The sequence below is a fragment of the Hippocampus zosterae genome, chromosome 1, assembly GCF_025434085.1.
Source record: "Hippocampus zosterae strain Florida chromosome 1, ASM2543408v3, whole genome shotgun sequence".
Classification (NCBI taxonomy): Eukaryota; Metazoa; Chordata; class Actinopteri; order Syngnathiformes; family Syngnathidae; genus Hippocampus; species Hippocampus zosterae.
In genome coordinates this window covers 28,497,091-28,509,418 of record NC_067451.1, presented here as the reverse complement: position 1 = coordinate 28,509,418, position 12,328 = coordinate 28,497,091, and the positions used below count along the sequence as shown (strand labels likewise).

The 12,328-nt window shown below is 45.6% G+C and overlaps 1 protein-coding gene across 1 annotated transcript in view; it reads left to right on the top strand.

The window, feature by feature from the left end:
• The first annotated feature begins 12 nt into the window (after positions 1–12).
• Positions 13–12,328, top strand: part of abcb7 (ATP-binding cassette, sub-family B (MDR/TAP), member 7) — a 28,015-nt gene continuing 15,699 nt past the window's right edge. Inside the window, exons 1-4 of the mRNA XM_052074168.1 lie at positions 13–192; positions 5,894–5,977; positions 6,063–6,140; positions 7,654–7,773. Coding sequence (XP_051930128.1) covers positions 43–192; positions 5,894–5,977; positions 6,063–6,140; positions 7,654–7,773 — 432 coding nt within the window. The 5' untranslated portion in view covers positions 13–42. The remainder of the gene's footprint in view (positions 193–5,893; positions 5,978–6,062; positions 6,141–7,653; positions 7,774–12,328) is intronic.

Here is a 12,328-nt window from a genome sequence, read left to right as displayed (position 1 = left end):
GTAGCGGCGCGCCTACGTCCCGCCTTCTCTCACACTTGCAACATGGCGCCACTGTTGGTGTCGCTGAAATGCGGCTTACACTTGCACAGGCAAAAACTGGCAAGTATTCTTCGAAAAACTAGCTCATATCACACTTGGAATAAAAGTCAAAGCGAGAACGGGACGAAGTACACGCGCCAAAGTCCTTACCTGGTAAGTTGAGAGCAGTTACAGAGGGCAAGGTGCTTTTGGGGTTGACAGGTACCACACAAGGACAGATCTGGGCACAAGTTTACAAATGTCTTCCGTTGTAACTCGTGAACCAAACTCACAAGGTCTGATTTTCGGAATGCCGTATGGCTGTTATGCGGCTGCTTTCACGCAAATCCCACGTGAGTTTGTATCATGTCCGCTAGCTTGGTGCTAACTTCGATCTCCAGTACCAAGATGTTCACAAGTTGTATCTTGCGCTGTCTACACCATGGACAGCTGCAACTCAATGTTGGACGTGATTTTTATGTGACAACGCAATGGTCACAGGTCGTGAAGCAATACTGTTCGTTTCTTCAGTTAGGGAAATCATATCGACTTGGCAGGCGTCTTGCATCACGTGTTTGAGAGTCCCACAGAAGTCAGTAAATGTTAGATAAGCGTGTTTGTCCCACCCGGTGGTGGGTGCATTGACATTTATTTTCCGCTGATGTCATTGTCAGTGAACAGCGTTGCTCCACGGTCGGAGGAATGAAAAGTACAAGATATAAAAAGATTCCGACATTTCAAAAGTGAAAGTTGATTGCGTTCTGTTTCAGTTTTGATATGACACTGAGTTTCGAAATGATGCTTGAGACTCGAGTCAATTGAGATAACCAGGGCAGCACGATATTGAAAAATTATGCCTAAACTGAACAACAATATTTTGCAATTACCTGTTTAAACAGGGCTGTTGTTGTGACTTTATGCTTATCACATCAGGGGTCGCCACAGCAAGTGACTTTTCGGTTTGCTTGTGCATAATTTTCATTTTATGTATTAAAACACACTTATATAAAGGGGTTGACCTTTGTCCCCAAAAATAGTAACATATCCCACAATCTCATTTGTTTGACCATAGCTGTAGGCTGCTTCGCCTTTTCATCGCAAACGCCGGCACGTTGTTAGGTGTGACTATCTCAATTAGTTTACGCGATGAGAGGTTTTTAGTGAACTTTGACTGTAGATTTGGATACTTTTAAACTTTCAACAGCATGATTGGATTGCTGACACAAAAGTAAGCACAGTAATCCCTTGATTTTCACAGTTAATGGAGACCAGAACCCCCTGTGAAAGGTGAAAAACTGAAGTAGGATTTTAAATTGGAGACAAACATGGTGATCGGTAGCGCTCGGACATTTGTCTTCTTGTTAATTGTAATATGTTACTTTTTTATCAGACAATAGTCGTTTTTGTAAATATATATATATATATATATATATATATTAGCGGCTGGATATCTCAGTTGGTAAGGCATCGGTTTGCATACGGGAGACGGTGGTTCGAATCCCGCTTGGGGCAAAAATGAGCACATAACACCATCCAGTGTGGGATGGCTTCACGCTAATGCCTACCTCATACAATGATGAGAGACAATAAAACAAATGACATGCCGGCTCAGACGTCGCCCGGCCAAACAAGGTCTGCGTCAGGTGCTGGGGAACCAGAGCACCTTGATGAAAAATGGGCTATTGGAACAAAGCGGAGATGGGCGAGATGCGATAACATGGCTCTGTTGGAATGCTACTACTCAAGCAACCCTAGTCAGAGGGGTTACATGCAGAGAATGTGGGCTAAATGGTTACTTCGAAACTCACAGTCACGGTTGACCACGAAACAACTAGTAGCTCAGTGTTCCAACATCCACAAACGGCAACTGCTGTCACAACTTGAGATTGATGAGGTACAACGCAGGTTCCATGGTGAAGGGCTCCAGGCTGCCAGATCAGAGGAGGAGGTCATACAAGAGATTGGGAGGCCAGCTCCAATGAATGAAATGCTGAGCGAGGCACCAACTGACCTGAAAGCTAAGATCATGGTGAGAATGAAAGCTGGGCAACCTAGAAACCGATTACAACGGCTATGTGAAGTACCATCTGAAAGTCTCATAGAAAGTGTGAATGCAGCACTGAGGGCGATCCCTACCGTAACGATCACAGAAACCAATGAGCTGATATACGCTTCAGCATCAGTGATCCTGGAGACTCTGGGCCATAAGAGCAACCTTGGAAGCCATGAGATACGTTACCCCCCATGGAAAAACCGGTTGGAGGCTAAGATCAAGGCGGCCCGGAAAGATGTGAGTCAATTGACGGAGGCCCAGAGAGGTGTGATGAAAAGGCCGATAACCGAGAGGTACATCCAGATGACCATACCCGAAGCACTCGAAACTGCAAAACAAAGGCTCCAAGCGGTACACGAAAGAGAATGAGGCCAGACGAATAAACAGGCTGTTCGCAACACAACCTGCGAAAGTGTACGCTCAGTGACAATAGAGCTGACCCACCAAGACTGGAAACTGAAAGGTACTGGAAAGGCATATGGGAGAAGGAGGTTGCACATAACAGCAGTGCACAATGGCTGGTGACCCTGAGAGAGGAGCACAGCAACCTCCCTGAACAGAACCCAGTTACCATAACAGTGGCAGACATACAGGAAAGAGTCTCAGATATGAAGAACTGGACAGCACCAGGTCCGGACATGGTCCACACTTACCGTCTAAAGAAACTCACAGCACTCCATGAGCGCCTAGCAGTACAAATGAACCAGCTGCTGAGGGATGGGACTCACCCAGAATGGCTAACCGAAGGGCGAACGATCCTGATCATGAACGATCCAACTATCTGCCAATAACCTGTCTCTCCACAACATGGAAGCTCATGTCAGGCATAATTGCGGCTAAGATAAGTGGACACATGGATCAATACATGAACGAAGCACAGAAGGGCATTGGTAGAGATACCAGAGGAGCCAAACATCAGCTCCTGGTTGACAGAACAGTCGCACAAGACTGCAGGTCCCGACGTACCAACCTGTGCACAGCTTGGATTGATTACAAGAAAGCCTGTGACTCGATGCCGCATACATGGATCACTGAATGCTTGGAGTTGTATAAGGTGAACAGGACCCTTAGAGGCTTCGTTGCGAACTCAATGAGGATGTGGAAAACCACACTTGAAGCAAGCCACTTACCCAAGTGTCCATCAAATGTGGCATATACCAAGGTGATGCACTCTCCCCACTGCTGTTCTGCATAGGACTGAACCCCATAAGCCAAGTAATCACCAAGACAGGCTATGGACACCGCCTCAGAAATGGAGCTACAATCAGTCACCTCCTCTACATGGATGACATAAAGCTGTATGCTAAGAGCGAAAGGGACATAGATTCCCTGATCCACACAACCAGGATCTACAGCAGCGACATCGGGATGTCATTCGGGCTTGAGAAATGTAGTCGGATGGTGACTAAGAGAGGAAAGGTCGTCCGCACTGAAGGGGTCTCACTCCCTGAAGGAACAATAGCAGACATTGAGGACAGGTACAAGTACCTCGGTATACCACAAGCCAATGGCAACCTCGAACTGGCAACAAGGAAAGCGGCTACGGCCAAATACCTCCAGCGAGTGAGGCAAGTCCTAAGAAGCCAGCTCAATGGCAAGAATAAGACCCGGGCAATAAACCGCTATGCCCTGCCAGTGATCAGATACCCTGCAGGAATAATAAGGTGGCCAAAGGAAGAGATTCAGACCACGGACGTTAAGACCCGAAAGCTCATAACCATGCATGGAGGGTTCCATCTCAAATCCAGCACCCTGAGACTGTACGCAAGCCGAAAGGAAGGAGGCCGGGGACTAGTGAGTGTGAGAGCCACTGTCCAGGATGAAACATCCAAGCTCCATGAATACATCAAGGAGAAGGCTCCATCGGATGACGTACTCAGAGAATGTCTGACAATGGGGAACAGAAGATGAGGCGCTGGAAGAGGGACCATCATGGGAGGACAAGCTCCTACACGGGATGTACCACCGGACCATAACTGAAGTGGCTGATCTCAAGAAGTCTTATCAGTGGCTAGAGAGGGCTGGCCTGAAGGACAGCACAGAAGCACTCATCCTGGCTGCTCAGGAGCAGGCCTTGAGCACCAGAGCCATCGAGGCCCAGATATACCACACCAGACAAGACCCAAGGTGTAGGTTGTGCAAAGAGGCACCTGAGACGATCCAACACATAACTGCAGGGTGTAAGATGCTGGCAGGGAAAGCCTACATGGAACGCCATAACCAGGTGGCTGGCATAGTCTACCGAAACATCTGTGCGGAGTATGGACTGGAAACCCCAAGGTCAAAATGGGAAACACCTCCGAAGGTGGTGGAGAATGACAGAGCGAAGATCCTGTGGGACTTCCAGATCGAGACTGACAAGATGGTAATGGCGAACCAACCAGATATTGTGATCATAGATAAAGGGCAGAGGAAAGCCGTTGTAGTGGATGTAGCGGTCCCAAGTGATGGAAACATCAGGAAGAGGAACATGAGAAACTCGAGAAATACCAAGGGCTCACAGAGGAGCTGGAGAGAGCCTGGAAGGTAAAGGCGACAGTCGTGCCTGTGGTGGTCGGAGCACTCGGGGCAGTGACCCCCAAACTAGATGAGTGGTTGCAACAGATCCCGGGAACAACATCAGACATCTCAGTCCAGAAATTTGCAGTGCTGGGAACAGCAAGGATACTGCGCAGAACCCTCAAGCTTCCTGGCCTCTGGTAGAGGACCCGAGCTGAATGAGGGACGGACACCACCCGAGGGGTGAGATGAGGATTTTATATATATATATATATATATATATATATATATATGATAAGATATCCTTTATTCGTTCCACACTGGGGAAATTTACAGCCTCCAGCAGCAAGAATGTATGTAGAAAGAAGAAAGGAGAAAGAGAAAAAAAAAAACAACAAACAAATTTTCCTTCACATCATTTAATTATTATTATTATTATGATTGTTATTTTTTATTCATCAGCCTGACAGCAGTCGGTTGGAACGAGCGTCGGTATCTCTCCTTCTTGCAGCGCGGGTGTAACAGTCTCTGGCTGAAGGAGCTACCAAGTGCTCCAAATATATATATATATATATATATATATAGTATACTTATCCTCATGTATGGTAACTATTAACGAAGACACAGGAAATAACAGTACGTCTGCATTTATGTGAAGCTCTCTCCAAAGTAAAAAAAAAAAACGACGGCGATGTTTGTGGCTTGCAACCATAGCCACAGCTTAGCTCTCGCTATGGATCACTTTTCCTTTGGATCGGCGTTTGTAATTATTTTTGGGAGGACGAATGGCAAATACGCATGATGAATGGCAAAAACGCTTTGTTAGCGGGGCTAGCCTTTCAGAATGTCCGCTGGCAATGGATTGTGGGCGATACAGAAAAGGCCAAACCACTCTATTGATGAGATTTGATTAAGATCATTTCTACAATATATAGGTAGTGTCCATATATTCACCACTAATTTGTACAGAGGGGGCCATCTAGAGGGCTCAGTAAACACAATTGGTTCATGAATCGTATGAAAACTTCATCAAGAACATGGTGACCAAAATGGTTATGATCACAATATTGTCAAAAATATGTAATATAAAAACAAATACATATGGATACAGTGAATGCATTGTGAATTTTAATATGAATATAACACATATACTACCTTATAATAAACTACCTTATGTACGTTTTGCATATTCAAATTTGAAGACACTATTGATTAGTGACATGGCTTACAGTAAACTCTCAACAGAATGAAATAAATTGAGCTCACACAGTCGAGAGGTGTTATACAAGATTCTGATCAGTGCTTTTATATCTTGTGTTTCAGCTGAGTGCCCTGCCGCGCTTGCGAACAAGAACTTGGAAAACAAATACAACTGAAAGCAGTAGACGGATTTTGGAGGCAGCAAACGTAAGTAGACATGAGAAGTACTTCTAGATCAAAGTGCTGTGAATATATGAGATTCATGGACACTTTAATGGCAAACCTCCCACAGCAGTTGCAGGTGACAGATAAACGAACATGCTGGCACGGGAACGCTGGAGGACGTCTCATTGCAGACCCCAAAAATGTGGTGAGAGCTTTTGCGTTTCAGTGTTTCTGCAAGCAATTCACAGTGGGACTGACGGGACACATGGCATGTCTTAAACTCTTTTACGGCTGCGCTACCAAAAACACAAATTTTCATATAATGTACACGGTAGTGCCCAAGTTATACAGGTAGATATCTCCACTAAAATGTTGAGAATTAAGAAAAATAATTAAATACATGTTTTCATGAAATATCACAAAAAATGCACAGATTGGCACAAACACCGATGTATTTTTTAGCCCATAGTTGTTTGTCAGGGTCAAGAAATATTTGCAAGTAGTTCTACTAGTGAGTGATGAATCACCCTTTTTCGGAAGTTCACCTAACAGGATTCTAAAACTGTCGATCCAAATCCATTAGCATGTCAACTGCGTGTTCAACCGTATGTAGACATCAAGCTGGATCTTTCTGAAGACAGCGATCTGCCTTAAATACATATCGAGTAATTCTATTTGTTTACTTTGACAGTGGGAGTAAACAGCTTGAAGCTTCTTTTTGATGAATTCTTCACTGTCTGCAAAACTGCTGCTTGTTGTGAAGTAAGATGAATTGAGTTTGCATGCGCAAGTCAAAGCAATAAATCGGCTGAATGACGGCTTGTGTGTTAAAAAGAAAGCAGAGTACCCAGAGAAAACCCACGCAGGCCAGGGGAGAACATGCAAACTCCACACAGGAATCCCGGTGCTGGAATCGAACCCACGACCTCTGCAATGTGAGGTCAGCGCGCTAACCACTGGACCACCGGGCCGCCTATATTTAAAAAAGATTTGTTAATTCGAGTGTCTCTTTTATAATCGTGTCGTCATACTGCCAAACCATTGATTGTGTTTTTATTTCTACACACTAAAAATACTTCTCCAGATTAAAAACACTGAATTGATATTAGCCGAGCTCCATTTGTGTCATAGAAACCTTTGCAATTGCAGTAAAGGTTAACGCCCTCTTTGTAATGTCACATATTACTCAATTGAATTTGATGAAAGGCAGATGTTGAGAACAAGGTCGCGTAATTTGCTGCCCTAAAGCCTGGCTGTAATGCGGAGCCTCCATATTGAATGGATTAGAGGAATTAGTGCATCAACTTTGGCCCGCAGAGAGTCCCTGTGGCAGGTGTGCGCTGGAGTGTTTGTAAATAGACATGGTGGCAACAGTGTGGGTGCCCCAATATCAGATGGGATGACATCCCAGGTGTCTCAAGGGACTTGCAGTGTCAGGCTGAATCTTCAGCTCTCCTTGATGATTCTTTCCGAACCCCCAGGGGCCCTGTAGACATTTTAGATTCCATTTGAAAGAGTCTAAAATAGCCACTGTATGTAGGAGTTAGCATTTTTAACCATCTCATGCGTAAAAGGAAACGTTAACCACCGTGTAATAAAACTTATGAAACGTAGAAGTGGTTTAAGACATGCCAATTTGAGTTAAAACAAAATTATGTTGTATGAAGAGGAAGCAGTTTGTTTTCAAACAAAATGAGAAAATTGTCTTGTTCTCTCAGCTGAAAGAGGTGAACACAACTACTATCCTGTCTGCCATGCTGTCTTATGTGTGGCCGAAGGACAGACCTGACCTACGGGCCCGTGTTGTCCTCTCGCTGGGCCTGCTAGCCACAGCCAAGGTACAAACCAAGACGATTCCGTTTCTATGCTAGACATCATATTATCATATGCAGCGGTTTAACTTTTCGCATTTGTTTACCCCTTTTAACGTCAGTTTCATGTTTCAAGGGCAGGATCTCAAATCTAATTTCTTGGTTCATATTCAAGATTCCTTACAATCTGTTTATGATGATTCAACTCTAGTTTTCAATATAAACATGCATTGAAATCAAAATTTCATGAGCCTCCCCCATGCCATTTTCGCATGGGGCCGACACCTCCGTGATGAGCTACCGGGCAAACAGGTCTGTGGAAGACGCAGTCAACATAGGTCTGCACTACATCCTCAAGCACCTCGACAGCACAGAGACCTACGCAAGGATTCTGTTTGTGGATTTCAGCTCTGCGTTCAACACCATCATCCCGAAACTCCTCACCCCCAAACTACTCCACCTCGGTGTGTCCCCTACGATCTGCCAGTGGATCCTCAGCTTCCTGACGGGACGGACACAACAGGTTAGACTGGGAGCAACAACATCATCAATACGCACCACCAGCACTGGAGCCCCACAGGGATGTGTCCTCTCGCCACTGCTCTTCTCTCTACACAAACGATTGCACCTCAACAGATCCAGCTGTCAAACTCATAAATTTCGCAGACGACACCACGGTCATCGGTCTCATCAAAGACGGCGACGAGTCTGCGTACCGCCAACAAGTGGAGCAGCTGGAGCTCTGGTGCGGCCGACACAACCTCGGGCTGAACACGCTCAAGACTGTAGAGATGATCGTGGACTTCAGGAAACATTCTTCTCCTCAGTTGCCCCTCACACTATCCAACTGCCCTGTGTCAACCGTCGAGACCTTCAAGTTCCTGGGAATCACAGTCTCCCAGGACATGAAGTGGGAAGTCAACACCATCTCCATCCTGAAAAGGGCCCGGCAGCGCATGTACTTCCTGAGGCTGCTGAGGAAGCATGGCCTGCCAGAGGAGGTGCTACGACAGTTCTACACGGCAGTCATCGAATCAATCCTGTGTTCTTCAATCACGGTTTGGTTTGGGGCCGCCACAAAAAAGGACAAAATCCGACTTCAACGGACAGTTAGGATGGCAGAAAAAATCGTTGGCACCGCCCTACCCACTCTTGAGGACTTGCACACTGCAAGAATCAAGACAAGGGCACGGAAAATCCTCCTGGATCCCCCGCACCCTGCCCACCACCTTTTTCAGCCACTCCCCTCAGGCAGACGCTACAGATCAATGCGCACCAAATCCAGTAGACACTTAAACAGCTTCTTCCCTCTAGCCATTAACTCCTTAAACAGTCACTGACATAGTCACTCTTCTTGCACCACAAAATGGTACTACAAAACTACTGGTTACTCTAAAATGGTTCAATGATTTTGTTGTTTACGATGATACTAGTGCAGCGTGTTATACTGGAGACAAATTCCTTGTGTGTTCTACATACTTGGCCAATAAAGATGATTCTGATTCTGATGTTGTTCTTAGTGGCCTAAGAGATGCAAAGTGTATCTGGCCTCAAGGTGGAGCTTATGATGTGCTGTGGGAATCTTTGCTGTTTCTCCAGGACTACAAAGAGCTGGCAGTGCCGGCCGGGCTGTTGACAGCATCCCTGCTGCCGTAGTCTTGTGTCCTGGCCTTGGCTGCACTCAAGCCTTGACAAAAGCTCTTGCACCGGTGGTGTTTCGCTCCCGGCTGCAGATACTGATATGCGGTCTGATGGCTTATGCAATTGGATTCAGCACCCCGGCCCTGACTGAGAGCTTTTGGGCAGTAGCTCGGGATGTGTTCCAAGAGCTCTTGCTGAGCACAGCGACCAGTTAGGGGTCTCCACTTCTCCCAAGGTGAAGATGATCGCGGGGCAAGGCAAGCTATCATATACAGTACTGCCTGAATTTGGCAAGTGATACGATGTGGCGGTCCGTCCAGGGGCCTTTTCTTTCGGTCCGTTGGTTGCTCCCACCGTGTCCAAATCTTGCCTCAAGCAAGCCACTCTGCTTGATCTTCCGTCCTCAGCTGCACCCCCCCCCCCCCCCCCCCCCCATGAATCTGCCTCTCTGCACACCCTGTGTCGAGGTGTTGGGAACAGCCCCAAGCTTGCTGTGCCATAACCACTTGATCTGTTGTGCGCAGCCGGGACTCAACATCCAGCAGAGCAGCCTCGGCATTCCACTTCCTTACAGTTTTCGGTGTTTTCGATTCTGTGTTTCGGGTCGTCTGACAAACTGTTTGCTGCTCGTTGATCACAAAACTTACTTTCATGAGTTGACACAGCTCCTGAGGCCAGTTGTTGATTTTTGTTTTCCATTTAAATCTTTTCTTCCTCTCTTTCATTTGTTTAAATTAATTACAATGACTTTCCACGTCTTGCCTATCGTTTATTTTACCCTGGCATCTTCCTATTGTGAAAGTGTGCTCGGTTAACTTCAGACCATCTCAGTCATCCTGGAGCTTGTGATTGTCTGAGTCTTTCTCTTTCTGGTTGGATTTGTTTTGTTTCATACGAATGGAAGTATTCCATTTTCTGACAGTTTCTCGGGTTTTGTTGTCCATTTTATTTCTTTTTCGTCTAACAGCGAACGTACAACCACGTCCCTGCTTTTGGGTCACAGCTCTCTTTATTCATGCTACATGTTTTGGCCTTGTGCTTTGTTCATTGTAAAATGCGAATTTTAGTGAACGTAAAATGAATTTGCTGGATGAAGTCCTTGGCTCTGCAAGAGCTACAGTAGGTTTGCACGCCTCTTTGGCTTTGTGGTAGCTATAATAACTCCAGTCTTCACAGTTCATGTATTGCACGTATCACACTTCATTTATTTTGAAACTCCAAAGGTCATCCACCTTCTAGACTCGACTTAACTTGCAATATGTGTGTCGGGTGAAATGTTGTGATCAGACTAAACAATTTCTTGATATAAAACCCTGCACTGGTGAAAGTTAATAGTGCTGCTGAGCTCTAAACTCTCCTACCACAGTGCATTGTTACAGTAAAAGGTTAATAAAAGATTCACAGTTAAAAATACAAAGCTGTAGCTAAAGCTCTACCTGACACACCCGCATGCTCGCAGAGACCACCTGCATTATTTGTGTGCGCACAAAAATGCTAACATGTTAAGGTATGGTTTTATTTTTGTCATTACCATTTTATTTTCTGAGAAACATTTTGTGTGGAAACGTGTTAAATGTGATTCAAAGGTGGCAGTCATTGCTACTTTGACAATTTTGTGGTTCAGTTTGGATTCATTGTCACTTGTGCAACTTGCTGTACAACTACCAGACTATGCAAGAGATTTTTGATGCCAGATTTTTTTTCTGAAAGCATCTTCACCATAATTTTTTCCTTGTTGTAGTGATCCCATCACTGTTGCTTCTCTAATTTTGTACATGTTGAGAATATCTATCATGACCACAAATGTCTGCATTGCTGTTGGAACGTACTGAAACTCCTATATAACCTGCCCACATGGTTCAACACAGTACCTACATTTTGCAACCTCATAATGAGTTAGACATTCGATGAGGGAGTGTTTATAAGCCCTGCGATAATAGTTTCTGGTCATGGTAGCTAGTGGTATGCATTTTTTTCTTTTTCATGGCCATCGGAAAATTTCTGAAAAATATGTTAATTTTTCCCAAACGGCCGGTATATTTCTGGGCTAGTCCTGGGTATCACGGCAGGCAAAAATAATCACTACCACCGACTCCTTGTCGTCTATTATTTTTTGGCACGTGACTGGAGGTCCGTTAACGCCCCCAACCATGACCCCGATCGCAAATTGTTTTTCGGCAAGTGACGGCTGCTTCGACAACTATTCCTGGGCTGAATTTTGTTCCCAGCACATCCCTGATTTGCATGTAGGCTGTGTGGATAAATGTGTCTATTTATGGATAAATGCTTGTAGTTTATTTTCTTTATCCATCCATCCATCAATTTTCCGAACTGCTTGATCCTCACTAGGGTCGCGGGGGGTGCTGGAGCCTATCCCAGCTGTCTTCGGGCAGTAGGCGGGGGACACCCTGAATCGGTTGCCAGCCAATCGCAGGGCACACAGAAACGAACAACCATTCACGCTCACGCTCACACTCACACCTCGGGACAATTTAGAACGTCCAATCAGCCTGCCACGCATGTTTTTGGAATGTGGGAAGAAACCGGAGCACCCGGAGAAAACCCACGCAGGCCCGGGGAGAACATGCAAACTCCACACAGGGAGGCCGGAGCTGGAATCGAACCCGGTACCTCTGCACTGTGAAGCCGACGTGCTAACCACTGGACTACCGGGCAGCTACTGATATTCAATTACTGGTGTATCATGCAGCATTGTATGAGAGAAAATCAAAGAAACAAGGCAGAAAGGAAAATGCTGTGTTCCTCATTGTTCTCCGGCTGCCCTAATGTGTCACAAAGTGCTTAGGTTGGCTCACACGGCTGTCCCTATGCTTTTAATTAGCCCTAATACCCAATTTAATTCCATTAGCCGGAAATACCAGCGAACGCAGGAGCACCAGTGGAGATGGTGAGGGAGCATTCGCAGGCATTCATAGACTGT